Here is a 16,889-nt window from a genome sequence, read left to right on the forward strand (position 1 = left end):
ACTAGATCATGAATAGGCAATGATTGCCCACGGCTGGAAACAGGTTTGTTTTACAGAATAGCTAATGTGTATACTAATTATTCTATTTATAGACCCATTTTAGACAGAATGTAGAAGTCAGAATCGAGATGTCCAGTTTAAATAGCATTTCAGAACAGAATGTGCTGTCATAGAGGCTGCTCTAAATACAGGAGAAATGGACATTTATGTGCTGAGTTAATGTGCATAAAATCCATTAAAGAAAAAAAAAAAAAAGTTGAAAATATCCTCAGATTGAAAACCAGCAGAGCAGCAGCATAAACGTGTTTATGCAGGCATATGCTCCTTTATCTTTGCTATTTTAGAAACATAAATGTGTATTTTTCCAGTGCTGTCAAACGGGTATCCTTTGCCAGTTTGGCTTTGGTTGGGGGGGAACCACAATGAGGACATTTTCCCTAATTTCTCCAAGAGCATGGTGCTTAGTAAGAGTAATTTGCCAAAACCCAAACATGCTTTGTAGCAGATGTAACTCCAGTGTCGAGGGTCTTTTTTTAGGGCAGAGACATATTGAAGTGTATTTTCAAAGCAATTAGACTTACAAAGTTACCATAGGTTAAGTTTAAGGGCTTTGAGACTGAGACCCTTAAGTCATTTTCTGAAATTGGGAATAAATGTCTATTAATTGGCTACACCCTTATTTATTTCTTCCATTTGTGCGTCGCACATACCAATACAAGCTCTAGGCAACATTACAGAGGAAGAGGGTAGGGAGGGCAGGAAGGAGTGGAGAGGAGAGAAGTATGTAGAACATTTCATAGAACTTCCTAACTTTACATCTATGTAAATGATATCTAAATGAATTAAAGTAATATGTAAAAATGAATAGAAGGGAGGAACCTTATCCTACCTAAAATATGCCAAGACCATGCTTTATAAAATATGGACCAGGAAGTGTCATTGGACAGAGAGCTGAGGCTGATATGAGTAACAGTTAGGAGATGCTGCTGGCTGCCAGCAAAGATTTGAAGAAGTGTGCAGGTGTGCAGCAGGAGTGATGGGGGGAGGAGCACATAGCACCTGCCCTTGGCACTTCTTTACCTTGCTATGTTGCTGTGAATGTGTACTACTGCAGAAGCACAAGGTAGTTAAACACGTCTCACTGCTTCTCAACCCTCTCCCAAGGTCATATGAGTCAATCAGGTTTTCAGGATTACTACAATGAATATACACAAAATATATCTGCATATCTTGGAGACTCAGTGTATATAAATCTCTCAGGCATATTCATTGTGGTAATTCTAAAAACCTGACCAGCTAGGTGTACCCCACCACCCCAGGAGAGGATGGAGAAGCACTAATATATCCAATCAGCTGGAATGTATTTTTCATTTGGCTGTTATTGGGTAGGATGTGTGGATTTGTGGAACTAACATTATTAAAATTTAATTTCTAGTTATAAGGCAACAAAAGTTAAGTGTTTTGGAAGGGGGTGTAAAATTTTCATAATACTGTACTTGCAAATTGATGTAGGCTATCCCTGTGTTTAGAACAGTTTGGTTCATTGGGCAGTACTTGAAGATTTCAATAGTTTATAAGATCAAATATGCTCAAATATAAAAGTGATCCACTGAAGCATTTCACACTTCATGTCTGTATATTTGCATTTAGAGCAACTGAACCGTATAGAAGAAGGAATGGACAACATAAATAAAGACATGCGGGAAGCTGAAAGGAATTTGACTGAACTGAACAAGTGTTGTGGTCTCTGTGTATGTCCTGGCACTAGGTTAGTGAGCTAATCAATGTCTAAACTTGGAGAAATCCCTAAGACCAGGGGCCCTTGTTAATTTGGTATAATATCCCTAGCAAAGCGGACTGAAAATTCTCCGATAGACAAGCAGGGTAATGCAGCCCCACTTGATGGTGAAGTCTCTGGACTGAGCCTGTCTCGTGGCACTCTCCCCATACTGACAGGCTACGGGGGTGGAGCTCCACAGGCAAGGTGGTTGCACATGCCCAGTAGATTGAAAAAAAAAAAAAAAATCTACAGTAGCTAGGGGAGAGTTCCACGAGACAGGTTCAGTCCAGGGACTTCACCATCAAGTGTGGCTGCATTCCCCTGCTGTCTACGAAGAACACCTGTTACAGGTAAACAACTTTGCTTTACACCATATACAAGTGTATATGGGTATTGTTAGTAGGTTGCTACATTTATATATTAGATCATTTAATTCCCTGTACATGTTAGTGTAATACACAGAAAGGACTTTGAGCAAGAGCAAGCCCATGAAAAGCCCATTAGAGGGCTGTCATAGTGCTAGGCAGGCAACTTGTGTTACTAGCCTACTGCACTCCTGAAATGCAAACATAGCTTTACTGTACTGAGACAGAACACTTAAAGGAGCGCATGCAAGCGCTGCCCTAAGTGGCAGATATGCACCAAAATGCATTTTGCACTCTTCTATAAAGTAGTGCATAAGTAATTGCAATAGGATGCACACATGGGCACATTATGGAAGTGACATGCACAGCTTACAAGAATCTATAAATCTCAAAGAAACTCCATTTAAGGACGTGCTGGGTACTGTGCCAATTGCTTCCCTCACTCTAAAATGCCAGTGAATCACCTAAAAGAACATTTTTAGGAGGGGAAAAAGGCCTCAAAAGCCAAGAAGCACACCTTTGCACCGGAGCTATGAGAACTTAGCGTTCTCATTGGCTCTCCTCCATGTTTGATCCAGTCACAAGATTACAAGCGGTTTTGCCACTGTAGAGCCCTAATGAAATGATTATTTAAATCATGAGACATTTGGCCATTGTCAGCTGAATACAGCAGGGATTGACTCCCGCTATAAGTGCACAAGAAATACAAAGAGGAAATTTAAAAAAAAGGAGAAATCTCCCAATAACTTAAAATTATTTACTATTTTCCTTAGACCACAATAATAATTAGGGGGTATGCCCTAGAAAAGGGAAGAGAACCAATTTAGAATCAAAATAATAATAAGAAAAGGCCTAACGGCTTAGGGTCCAACACAAGTCACCAGTTTCTTAAAATCCAGGAGTGTTCTCAATTGCTCTTGTGAATAAAAAACATATTTTACGCCTAGGTATTTAATCATACACTTACAAGGATAAGCCAAGAGAAGTGAGGCACCTTTGGAACCAACTCCCCCCCCAACTTAGACAACAGAACTCATTATTAACTTTCAGGAAATCGGTAAAGACCCTCCTCTTCAACTAAAGATCTCCTCTGTCTTCTCCCCCCCTTACGCCCCCCCCACCCTCCTATCTCCTCCCCAAAACTCCAATATAACCCTCTCTTACTCTCTCCACCAACAAATTGTACCTAAACGCATATAACTTTCCTTAAACTAAACTACTGTATTTTCCCCCTCTCTCTTTCTGCTATACTCTCCCTGTATTTAATTCTCTCCAAAATCTATAAATCCAATCACTAAACCTGTTGTATTACTTATATGTCTATTTACTCTCCACTGTGTATGTTCATTTGTAGACCGTTCTGAGCTACTGGGAGGACGGGATAGAAATCCAAATAAATAAATAAATAAATAAAGTCAGTGCCTCAGATCTCATTGCCAGAAATAATTTTCTTTGTTCCTGTGTTTGCCAAGTCACATCTGGAAACATCCAAACTTTTTATTTTTTTTTTTTTTTACCATAGAACAATGTTTGTGAATTGCGAAAATACAATCAGAAAATAGCATTGGCAACTTGCTCAAATACAAGTGATATTAATAAGATAGTTTTTTTAGATGTTTCGGATAGACTTATTTCAAGCAAATCCATAGCATTTAGATTTTCTTGACCATTTATATTGATTTGTTTCAACTCTGGGTTTACTCCTAAATCTTTCTTAGAAGGCAAATAAATTTTGTTAATAGGCGGAATAGCTTCAGAAGGAAATTTCAAACTTCAGTAAGGTATTTTTTTTTTTAATAATTTCTTTATTCATTTTTAAACTTACATCAAGTGTACAGTAAATATCAACCAAATATAATACAACATCACTGAAAAATTTTCAATATCATACACCAAGAAGATTTAACCCCACCCCCCTCCCAAATTCATATACAACTAATATATACCACATGAAAATAATATATTACGACAATCATCTATATATTCTTAATGGAAAAACAAGAAATCCCCCCTCAAATCCACATGTGTATTAAGATTGGGAAAAGTGTAACTTATTCATTACTATAATTTAATAAAGGTCCCCACACATCCTTAAATTTATTATAATAACCTTTTTGAACAGCCAACGCTCTTTCCATTTTATACACATGACAAACTGAAGACTACCAAAAACAATAATTCAGTCTTTTACAATCCTTCCAATTATGTGTTATTTGTTGGATGGCAACTCCTGTTAATATCAATAAAAGCTTGTTATTATTAGCAGATATTTGACATTTAGCTCTCATAGACATGCCAAATAAAATTGTGTCATATGACAATGCTACATGGTTCTCTAACAATTTATTTGATCCCAAATAGACTTCCAAAAAGCCTTAATGAATGGACAATAAAACAATAAATGATCTAAAGTTCCAGCTTCAATATGACAATGCCAACATCTTCAGTTTGTCATGTGTATTTTTTTTAATTAATCCAAAGGAGTCATTACTAAGGATTTTATTCTAAAGATTTAGGAAAATTCAGCAAACGCATATTCAGTCTACGATTAAAGTTCTCTAACTGTTCTATCTTCCTGTTAAGAGAGATCTTATCCTTTATAGTGTCAGAAGCCAAGTCTTGAAGGCTTTTCACATTGTCCTTGACTAACTAGGTCAGTGGCAAAATCTTCTTTTATTCCTTCAATCTTTTATCTGAAGCTGCAATGGTACTCAAAAGTTGAGAGGTATCCTGGGAAGACTTAACAACTATTGTGTTCAGATTCTGGAGAGCAACCCATATGTTCTCCAGTGTCGCCACCGGTGGTTTTTCTAGCTGGGAGCAAGCCTCAGCTCCAGCTCTCAGCTCTCTGCTCTTTCACATTCCTCGTGGCAAGTGCCCCTCGAAACGGGGTTTCTCCCACGAGAATATCTTCACGGGACTTCCCCCTGCACCGCCGCGAACAGAGCAGGACTCGGTGGTGGAACAGCTCCAGGGGGAGATAGTGTTGTTTCCAGGTCTAGCTCTTCGGTCTCTTCTCTCACTGAAAGAGCAGCAGACTCCTCTCCGGCCACTCCAAAGGACCCCGAGGCCACTGCAAACTCCCAAATGGAGCGTTGAACAGGCGAAGATGTTCTAGTCACCGAGGGGCTGGCATGAACACTTTACGCTTGGAGTGCGGCATATCCAGGAAAAAGGTAATATTTTCGATCTTCTGTCACACTCGATCTGGAGTGCAGTTACCAAACTGCTGCCATCTTGGGCCCGCCCAGGCGACTCCCGCTATAAGTTTAGTCTGCACAAAGATGGAGAAGTGAGCAATATTCAGTGGAGCATCAAACCTTCAAAGATAAGCTATGTTCATTTTTCTTTATTGATATTCAGTTTGCTGAGATATTGCAGAGATATTTGTCAGTGTATCTGACCTTTAAAATGTTGGCTATTTAAAAGGGCTTTTGGCCAATGATAGAAGTATGGGGAAGAGCCAATGAGAACGCTAAGCTTTCTCTCATAGCTCCGGTGCAAAGATGTGCCCCGTGGCTTCTGAGGCCTTTTCTCCTCCTAAAAAAGTTCTTTTAGGTGATTCACTGGCATTTTAGGGTGAGGGTAACAGTTGGCACAGTACCCAGCACATGCTTAACTGGAGTTTCTTTGCAATTTTTAGATTTATTTTTACTCCAGTTCCTCCATTTTTTGATTTGTGATACAACTTACATTACTTACATTGGCTGCCTGCATTGCATGGCACATTTAGGTATGCTTACTTTTACAGCTATTGACATGATGCAAGTACTATGCCAGTAGTTAGATGAAATCAAAGTGAGTTTATGCTAGCATTTTATTACATTTTAAGTGTGCTTAGGTGCTTCTATAGAGTTGATATTCATCATGCCCAATTGTTGTGGCACCTAATTCAAGGCGTCAAGTTATAGAACTACCTCCAAAATGTACAGTTGCTTCAGTACAAAGGAAGGCAAAATTGGGTACTAAGAGTTGACAGGTAGATTAGAAAATGTTGACTTCGTACCAGATTTTTTTCTGAAAATAGCACATCAGTTTTAAACCTGGAGTTGGTTGTTTTTTTTCATTTTGAATTTCTTTAAAACTGAGATATTTCTACTTACGCATGCTGAGAAGACCAGCTTTACACTTGGGAGTTGACTTAACCTTTTTCAGTATCTTAAGTTTTGCTTCTCTTATGTCAGAAAATAAAATTAGGTCCCTCCCACACCCCCACACTGGACATAGACAGAACTTCATTTTCAAAACCAAATTTATTTGAAAACTTTATACTTTTGGCTTAAAGAGGGGTAAAGGGTCATGGATTTGATATATATGCAAGTACTTTTTCTCTGATCCTGGTGGGCTCACAATCTGTTTTGTGGAGGGTTAGGTGGAGGGTTAGGTACAAAGAGAAGCTGCAGTGGAATTAAATCCAGTTTCCCAATGCACTAACCATTTGGCTACTCTTCCACTCCTCTACAGGATGCAACTCTGGATTTAAAATTCACAGTTGTAGCCTTAAGTCTCCTGCACCACAGCACACACAACTGGAAAAGAGTTGTGGTGAAACTGAGGGCAAGTCTTAGAACACAGTTCCTCTGGCTTTTTTGGTCAAAAGGTTACATATTACTTAGGCATGCTACTAGAGGTGAGAATTAGGAGATACAGGGAGGAGAGGTTTAGAGCTACAGAGGTCCAGTAATCAAAGCAGTGCTCAATGCAGGGCTTGGGGGCCAGTGGAAGCCTCCATCGACCCTGTGTGGTCTTCTAACTGTAACTCTTCCTCTCCACAGTGTTGCCACAGGCACTACATCCATATCACTTATTCTGTTTTCTGCCTCCACTTTTCAGCTCTTTATAAGTTTGAACCAAACGCTCATTATTCTCAAGACTAAGAGCAGTATGGCAGATTGGGCACTGAGCTGTTCAGACTTGCTCAGAGTCGTGTAGTGCTGAAAGAAAACTGAATATCTATTCTAGAGGTGGCCCGTGCCTGAGAAACTTGACCAGCCTACTTGTCCTGTTTGTCTCTTTGATTAGATTGTAAGCTCTACTGAGCAGGCACTGTCTCTTGAATCTTTTAATGTACAGCGCTGCATACATCTAGCAGCACTGTAGAAATGATAAGAAGTAGTAGTAGTAGCACTGCCAACAAATCTTGGAGTAAATATAGGAGGGTTTTAAAAAGTATGTGTTTGGGGGATGGAGGCTAGCTTGAAGGTATTAGAAATGAAGACTGGTGGGGATTGAGAAATTAGCTTGGACAGAGTTGGGGGAGAGTTGCTGGGCAATGGCAATAGAGAAAGTGTGGGAAGACGGACTTAAGGAAAAAGAAAATGTGCTTCATTTTAGTTACATGAATGATTCAGAATATGTCTGAGTAGCCAGGCTGACAGTATCAGAAAGGGAACCTCCTCAGGACAGCGTTCCTTGAAGGAGGACTCCCCTTGAATCCCATCCACTGTGCTGTTCACTTTGTCTAGCAATGATATGCAAAGGTAATGTGATTTGACATACTATCTTTCTGTGGTACAGTCAAAGCGGTTTACGTATAATATTTGCAGAAACTTTTTGTACCTGGAGCAATGGAGGGTTAAGGGACTTGAATCTTACTCTCACACTGAAATTTTTTTTTTTGTTTTTGTCAACATGGTTAATGTGCACAGTAATTGCTTTGAGCCCACACTAATTTATTAAAAAAAAATAATAACCTGCAGCATCCTACAAATCTGCGCAAGATACAATAACAAATACATACATTAATAAGATCATACAATCAAACCATAAAACACAAAACTAATAATAAAAGTAGCAGTAAAACACATTGTAATAATACCTTTCAGTGATAAACACGGTCAAATAAAATTGTCTTCAGACACTTCCTAAACTGCAGAACATCAGGTGAAGTTCTGACCTCTTTAACAGCAGAACATTTCACAAACTGGACCCCTGAATTGAGAACATTGAATGTCTGTTAACAAGAAGTCTCACAAGTTTAAATGATTTCACTTCCAATTACATTTTTTCTTCTGAACGCGAAGGATGATAATACTGATGCAAAGAAGCCAAAACTGGAGGGCCATAGTTAAGCACCTTATAAATAAAGCACAGCACCTTAAACTCTACACATGCTTGGATTGGCAACCAGTACAAATCTGTCAGAACAGGTGATACATTAGCAACCAGCCTGGCAGCAGTATTAAATTAACTATATCAAGGTTGAGGAAATACATAGACAAAAATAATGAAAGCTATGATAGAAACCTAAAGGCAAATGGTCCATCAACAGCATCCACTAAATCCTCCTCTCCCTAAGAGATCCCATGTGCCTAGTACACTCTTTCTTGAACTCAGACACAGTCTACTGGGAGGCTATTCCATGCATGTTTACCTAGATTCTACGAAAAAAACAAGAACTCCCAAACCCCAAGAAGTAGAACTGGATAAGGGGGAGAGACAAGTCCAAAATTAGATATCCTACTATAATGAACCACCCGAAGGTGTAAATTCAGTGATTGAGAGAGCCCTCAGTCGCACAGCCTTCCTCCGGGAACTCCCAGAAGTAATAGCTGTCACTAGCTTACACCCAGAAGGGTGTTAACTGTGAAACATCCCCGGGCTCTCTCCGTGCAAATTTAGTGATAAATGTGCGCACAAATAGTGCTGAGTGCAAAAGTAAATCAAAAACACACTCTACAAATCAATAAAGTTGTCTCTACCCCTTATCCAGGGGGCCAAAACACAAAGTTCAAACGTCCAAATCCAGCAAAGCAAACACCAACTGGAAGTACTTAGCTTCTCTGTGGATAATACAGCCAGCAGATGATGAATTCGTCCAACGGGACTCCGTTTCGGGGGTGGACACCCCCTTCTTCAGGAACGGCTGGACTGCGCTGTGACCCCCAAATCATCAGGCACAGCGGGTTGGCGAAGCAGAAAATGGCGCACATTTATCACTAAATTTGCACGGAGAGAGCTCGGGGATGTTTCACAGTTAACACCCTTTTGGGTGTAAGCCAGTGACAGCTATCACTTCTGGGAGTTCCCGGAGGGAGGCTGTGCAACTGAGGGCTCTCTCAATCACTGAATTTACACCTTCGGGTGGTTCATTATAGTAGGATATCTAATTTTGGACTTGTCTCTCCCCCTTATCCAGTTCTACTTCTTGGGGTTTGGGAGTTCTTGTTTTTTTCGTCATTTTTCATCTCCCATCCATTTCGGATTTTGCTACTATTCTACCTAGATTCTACAACATAAATTTTTTGTCAGGAATAACAAGTATTGCGTTAACAAAATGAGACACTCTTTTTTGATAACAGAAGGCTTGGGCTATTACTAATACTAGCACTGAAACGTTTTGGTGTTAATAACGAATCTTCATTAACATTTCATGCTTTCTTTTGTTCTTTAACAATTTATGCTTTAAAAAAAATAGTGGACTGTTTTATGTAGTAACAAAGTAGATGCTGGCAAGTAAGGCTTATGTGGTTCACCTGTATTTCCCAACTAGCTCTGCTTACACTGCTCTTAAGTAAACTCAGTTGTCAGCTCTGCAAGCTGCCTGCAGAAGATTGCGTCTCCTCTTTGCCCTTAGCTGAGAAATGTTTTTAGTCAGTCTACTGCCTCCTCTCCCCGATTACATTTGACTTTGTGCCAAAGTCCTACTGCCATATACTGGTTAACATTTCTACTTCCTCTTGGGAGCTTGACACAACCATACCAGTGTCCCTTGATAACTTGGGCTGTACTCTGAGGCAGCTGAATCTCCACATTCAGTTTGAGAAGTGAATTGAGGCACCACCTGTAGTTAGCAGCCAGATGCCAATGTTCATTTGTTGTCCGTGTGAAGCAGAGTGTGTGCATGAACTGGTTTTGTTGGTTGTTCTCTTTGAGATCCAAAACAAACCCCTTTCTTCACTAGAGCCTTTCTTTAAACTGTCATTAGGTCTGTAATCTGTTTAGTTCTGTTTATTACCAGTGTCATTATTCTCTCATCTTTTCTCCTTTTTCCCTCCTCCTTTGCTTACTAAAAATGAAGATTTAACACAGGAGGCTGATGCCTGCTAACTGCTCAGAGTGGATGTTAGGATAATTTTAAACTCTTGATACCCAGCCCAGCTGTTGAAAAGGTGATATTTCTGTGGTTGCATGTTTGCATGCCTGTGTCGTCTGCATGCAGAACATCTTAGGAATGGTGATAGTCCTATTGTGATGTTGGCTAGATGTGAGCTTTTGCTATTAATGAAATGTGAATTTTAACAACAAAAAAAAGCTGCCTTAAGAGGATAGGGAGAAGAGAATTTGCATTTGGTGTTTGGATACAATTTTTCTTTTTTTTGTTCAGCCCCAAGCTCAAGAGTTTCATAAGCAGGTATAGTTGGTGGACATTTGTCCCAGAGGGCTTAGTCAAAAGCCTCTATTTACTAGCCTTACAGTCAAATAGCACATTTTTTGCACTATTTTACTGCAGGATCCATAGTCACTTGAGTCTCGATGTCTACTATTGGTTTGTGGCATCCACAAGGCAGGAATGATGGGAGATTATACCTGTCCCCTGCTTCCCACCAGGTTCTCCTTTAGGTGCTGTGGGGAGGGTGTGTGAATAATCTTGAGATACCATTTGGCTAGGAACATGGGATTGGGATGAGTTCACAAGGGCACTCACTTTTAGTTAGGAATTGGTAAAGGTGGGAAGACACTGCAGCTTTATTTTTATTTATTTTAATCTTGTTCACCTATTAATGTGGGTCAATTTTTGATCAAAGGATAAAATTTTCATGTTAATGTGTGCTATTTGCCAGCTTAGGGTTCCTTTTACTAAATGGCGCTAGAGAATTTTAACACAGTCCGGCAAGGTAAATGCTCTAACGCTCAGAATTCCTATTTACCTTGTCGACACATGCTAAAAAAACCTCTAGTTCTATTGTATTTATTTATTCAATTTTCTATACTGTTCTCCCAGGGGAGCTCAGAACGGTTTACATGAATATTCAGGTTATCAAACATTTTTCCTGTCTGTCCCAGCGAGCTCACAATCTGTCTAATGTACCTGGGGCAATGGGGGGATTAAGTGACTTGCACAGGGTCACAAGGAGCAGCGTGGGTTTGAACCCACAACCTCTGGGTGCTGAGGCTGCAATTTTTAACTACTGTGCCACACTCTCCCCTATAAAATCCAACGTTAATAAACCTACCCCCTACATTTGTACCTGAGGTAATAGAGGGTGAAATGACTTCCCAAGCTCCTTGGGGAGATATGGGATTTAGCCATTGACTTTTCTGATTCAGTTTGCTACTTTAATCTCTAGGCTACCCTGCTACTCCCTTTTTAAGCTAATCTGTCACTGACTGACTGTAAGCAAGGCCTTCAGCAAGTTACTTTACACCAGGGGTGTCCAACCTCAGCCCTTGCCAGATCGGGTTTTCAGGATTTCACAAACGAATATGCATGAGATCTATTTGCATACAATCAAAGCAGTGCATTCAAATAGATGTCATGCCAAATTCGCTGGGGAAATCCTGAAAACTCAACTGGATTGTGGCCCTCGAGGGCCAAGTTGGACAACCCTGATTTATACCTTCAGAACCTAGATATCAGAGAAAATTAGATTCATTTATTAACTGAAGCAGTCCTCTATTAACAGTGGGGGGTGATATAAAAAGCTACCATGACGTATACATGCACATTGCTAGGCACATAATATACAAAGGAATTCAGTGCAGAAGTTAACCTGCATGGTATACATAAGCACACACAGTAGATTAAAATGAGTCATAATGAGGCCAAGAGGTATTCCACGGTGCACAAAGTTAAATGGAGGATTTTAATGGCACAATGCAATAAATTCACTGACAAATCTGAGGCAATGTAGAAGGATTAGTTGAGAAGATTTATGCTAGCTTTTGGGATTTACTGCCAGTTTTTTGTGATCATAGCAAGTAACTGCAACTTTAAAAGACAAAATGAGAGTGGGTCTGAAGAAAACAAAAGTATCAATACTGTTTAATGAATGAGGGTTTCTTTTTTTTTTTTTTTTCCTTTCCTTTTCATAGACGCAAAGAGGGACATAATAATTTAAAAAAAGACTAAGTCCTCTTTTGGTCTAAAGTCCTAGGCGCCCAAAGTAGGCAGCAGGGAAATAGCCATTCTCAAAAAAAACATCCAAAATGTGTGTGTTTTTCGAGAATGGCCTACCTGTATATTCAGGAGTTTAATCGCCCATATTGCCACTAAGTCTACCTTTAAGCCCTATTCTCGAAAAAAAAAAATTGCCCAAAGTCCCAAACACCCAAAACAAGACCTTTTAGGGATCATAAGAGCCAGTTAGAGAATCGTGGAACTGTCCATCATCCCACCCCCCATAACGATCATAGCAGGAGGGATGTCCAATCCCTCTTTGCCCAAAGCTGCAGCGACATTCCCCCCTCCCCCGAATGATTGCCAGCAGGAGAGATGCCCAATCCCTCTTGCTGCGATTGGGCTCAATCCTAGATCTGAAGTCTGTCAATGCAGCACTAAGGTGCCCAGATTCTGGATGGAGAGTGTGTTGGCCATTGCCTCGGTGGTGCCGAGGAAATTTCTAGCTGCACTAGACTTGACAGAGGCTTACTCACTTATTCCCAGAACACAAAGTCCCTCGGGTTCCATGTACTGGAAAAGCATTTTCAATTCTCTGCACTTCTGTTCAGCTCGGCAATAGTACCTCACACCTTTTACCAAGGAGATGGTAGTGGCAGCAGCTCACCTGCTCAAGGCTGGGAGTCATGTAGACCCATACTTGGGCTAATCAGGGCTCCATCCAAAACCGATGGACACAAGACAGTGACACGAGTTGTCTAGCTCTTGCAAGACTTGGGATAGATTATAAATTCCTGAAAGAGTTAACTGGAACTGATCCAATCCCATTGTGTACTTGAGGATCCTCTTTAACATGTCAGAAGGCTGTATTTTTCTTCTGGAGTCACGCAAGCTGAAGCTAGGAGCCCATATCTGAGAATTCCTGTCAATGCCAGCTCTCAAGGTTTGTCACAACCTGCAAGTACTGAGGTCAATGGTAGCAACTATAGAAGTGGTACCTTGAGTAAAAGCTCATTTACATCCTCTTCAGAATGCTCTATTCCCACTGGTCTCCACAGATAGATTTGCTCCAGATGCTGTTGACCCGGATAGCAAAAGCACGTCAAAGCTTGGGTTAGTGGCTTTGGGTGGAGACCCTGTCAAAGGGCTTGCTTCTCTGCATTTCTTATTGTGTGATACTGATGATAGATGCCAGCCTCTACTGCTGGGAAAGTCATTGTGAGAGTCACCTGGTTTAGGGCCAATAGTTGCCTTTTCAGAAAAAATTGGTCCATCAACAGATTGGACCTGAGAGCCATTCGCTTAGTGCTGTAGTCATTGGAAAAGATCCTGGAAGGCAAAGTGGTCAGTGTCTTCTCAGACAATGCCACAGCAGTGGCATACATCAACAGACAGGGAGACACCGAGAGATGCGAGAGACTCGGTGGTTGTTTTGCTGGGCAGAATCCCACCTACAAGCCATTTTGGTGAAGCGTGTAGCAGGAATGCTTAAATGTACAAATAGACTATCTCAGTCACTATAGCCTGGATCCAGGGGAGTGATCTTTACCCCAAAGTGCTTTCAACAAAATTGTAAAGCACTGGAGGAAGCCAACATTCATTCATTTATCCAGCGGTAAACAAGAAGTCTTCTCATTACTTCATCCACAAAGTAGAGCTAGGAAGCACCTTCATAGACGCCATAGTACAACCGTGGTCAACAAAGGACCTGTTGTACATATTCTCACATGGCCAGTGATATATTGGATTATTTGAAGAATAGCGACCCACCAAGGGGTGGGGATGCACATGCACCGATTCATGGATGCACATGGCCATGGTTCATGGATCTAGTTAGGGTACAGCAGGACAAGTGCCTCAGATTGCCACTTCAAGCACTGCTGCTCTCGCAGGGTCCAATTACCCTGGAGAGTCCAGAACATGACTTACAGCATGGCTCTTGAGCGCACAGCCCTAAAGAGGAAAGGATGTTTGGAGGGAGTTTTAGCTACCCTCCTACTATCTAAGATGCCAGCTTTGGTCGCAGCCTATATTAAGGCTTGGAAGACTTTTCAGTGTTGGTGTGCAGAACAGAAGATGGAGCCTTTTAGGGTCCAGATTTTTACGGTCCTTAAATTTCTTCAGGACTATCTCAAAAAGAGCATGGTAGTTGGCTTCCTCAAAGTACAGGTGGCAAGTCTCTCGTGCCTTATGGCTCAAATAGAGAAAGGGTCTTTGGCTTCTCATCCAGATGTGTCCAATTTTCTGAAGGGAGTGTTGTGTTTGCATCTTCCTGTGCGACAACCATTTCCAATGTGAAATCTTAACTTTGTGCTATGGCCACTCAGTAGATCCTTGTATAAGCCCTTGCAACAGATGTTGCTGATAGTTCTGTCAAGATAGTTTTCCTGGTAGCTATTGCCTTAACAAGCAGGGTTTCAGAACTTCAGGCTCCATCATGTAGAGAGCCATTTCTCAGATTTACAGAGGTGGGTGTGTGTCTACACATGGTGCCTTCCTTTCTGTCAAAGGTGGTGTTTGGCATTCCATGTCAATCAAGAAGTCCAACTGCCTCCATTCCAGGTATAAAGAAAAAGAACAAAGTTTTGAAGTTATTGGACATGATGAGAGTTTCTATTATCTCAAGGTGACAAATGATTTTCTTCTTTCAGATTATCTTTTTGGGATCACCAGCCCTGGCAGACTGGGGAAGCCAGCATCTAAAGGTCGATTTCCAGATGGCTATGCATAGCCATTTCGTCTGACTACATTGGCTGTGATAAACAACCGCCAATCTCCTTGAAGGCACATTCCACTAGAAGTGTGACTTCTTCAGGGCAGAATCCCGGGCAGTTCAGCCTGAGATTTGTAGGGCAGCTAAATGGTCCACTCTCAGTACTTTCACAAAGTTTTACAGAGTGGAAGTAAAGGCGCAAATAGAAGCTGCTTTTGAGTTCTCTGTGCTATCAGCAGACTCATGCCTCACCCTAGACCCAAGGGACAGCTTTGGTATTTCCCACTGGTCAAGACTCGGGTTCCTTTATCACTAGAAGAGAAGATTTAGGTTCTTTCCTCAATCTTCTTTCTAGTATAAAGAAACACGAGTCTTGACGTTTGCTCTGTTAAATATCAATTTAGCCCTCTTCCTGTCTCATACATGTACATGTCTCTCCAAATGCTTGCTTTGGAGCAGCTAAGAGAGTAGGTAGATGATTGTTTTAGATTGTCCAGCAATTACAATAAGTGATGTGAGAACTCGCTATTTCAACGTCTGTGGGAGAGTCTATAATAGCTGTATAAATATGAGTGATGGTTGCACTCGGGTAAATGGCTTGTTTGGATCCTCCTTGCTTGTATTAAATTTCATAGGGTTTAATTAATTGTCATTGTTGCAGAGCAGAAAAGACCTGACTTGGTCAGGGAGTTCCCCATGCCCTCCTTATTTCTCCTTTTATAGGGATGATCAACTGCTTTGTTACAAACTGAGAAGAGGATTGCCCCTGACACAAGGAGACAGAGCTGAAAAGCTGTAGATGATTACTTCTGCAAAAACTCATGGATAGGGGTGAATAACCCATTGGTCAAGACTTATAAAGGTTATCGAGATAAGAACCTAATCTTCCCATCATGTACTGTTAGTAAATGATTCTTACTAGTTTGGGAAAAGTAGTAACCTGGAAGGTTGTCTTCATAGTCAAGTCCTTTCTTCTCATTCTGTTCCTTTTTCAAACAATTATTGCGATATAAAAGAAGTGCTCACTATTTGCTGAAAGGCTTCAGTTAGACACAGAGCCTCTCCCTGTTTGTTTCTAGGAAATATTTGGGCTTTCTAGATAATTCCATGCTGAAATTACTCTTGTGGAGTTAGAAAGAAAGATGATATGGAAGGAGAGAGAGTAAAACTGCAATTCCTGGTACCAAGCATAAAAGACCAGAACTAAAACATTTTCTGGGCAGTAAGTTGATCCACTGTTGTTGGTTGCATATTGTACAGAGCATAGCATAGTCATGAGCAAGAGAGCATGACAATTTTAAAACAATGTTCAATCAATGATGGTCAGTTTTACAATTTCACCTGTACTCGTAGCTATGTGATATTCAAAATTCATATAATCATGCTACAAGTACTGAAATAGCTTATATAGCTTAACAGAATATTCGTTCAGGCCTCAGTTACACCCCCTCCTTCCGCAAAACCATTTTGTTTATAGTGGGGAATTATGGGTGAAGAATCGTCACCAGCCTTGTATTACTTCTTAGTTAATCATTATTTATATTTTTTATGTAATTTTATAAGTTTTAGGATCAATTGTTTTAAAATTTATAGGAATATATTAGTTTTCAACTTGGCTTAGTTCGTCATTTCATAACTACGACCTGGGAGACATGGAGTCCAACATGTTTTGCGAATGCTTTTTCAAGGAACTCCCAGTTCCGTTCGTGTCATCCGACCCTCCCTAGTCCCTTAGCTCTAAGAACTAGTGAGGGTCGGATGACACGAACAGAACTAGGAGTTCCTTGAAAAAGCATTCACGAAACATGTTGGACTCCATGTCTCCCAGGTCGTAGTTATGAAACGACGAGCTAAGCTAAGTTGAAAACTAATATATTCCTATAAATTTTAAAACACTTGATCCTAAAACTTATAAAATTACATAAAAAAATATAAATAATGATTAACTAAAAAGTAATACATGGCTGGTGA

General features: G+C 40.5%; 1 protein-coding gene across 4 annotated transcripts in view; it reads left to right on the top strand.

Moving 5' to 3' along the window:
* SNAP23 (synaptosome associated protein 23) overlaps window positions 1-16,889 on the top strand; it is a 60,563-nt gene that overhangs the window by 36,165 nt on the left and 7,509 nt on the right. For all 4 annotated transcript variants that reach the window (XM_033951691.1, XM_033951692.1, XM_033951693.1 and 1 more), the window contains exon 5: window positions 1,651-1,768. In XM_033951691.1, coding sequence (XP_033807582.1) covers window positions 1,651-1,768 — 118 coding nt within the window. The remainder of the gene's footprint in view (window positions 1-1,650; window positions 1,769-16,889) is intronic.

Source organism: Geotrypetes seraphini, chromosome 7 (genome assembly GCF_902459505.1).
Source record: "Geotrypetes seraphini chromosome 7, aGeoSer1.1, whole genome shotgun sequence".
Lineage (NCBI taxonomy): Eukaryota > Metazoa > Chordata > Amphibia > Gymnophiona > Dermophiidae > Geotrypetes > Geotrypetes seraphini.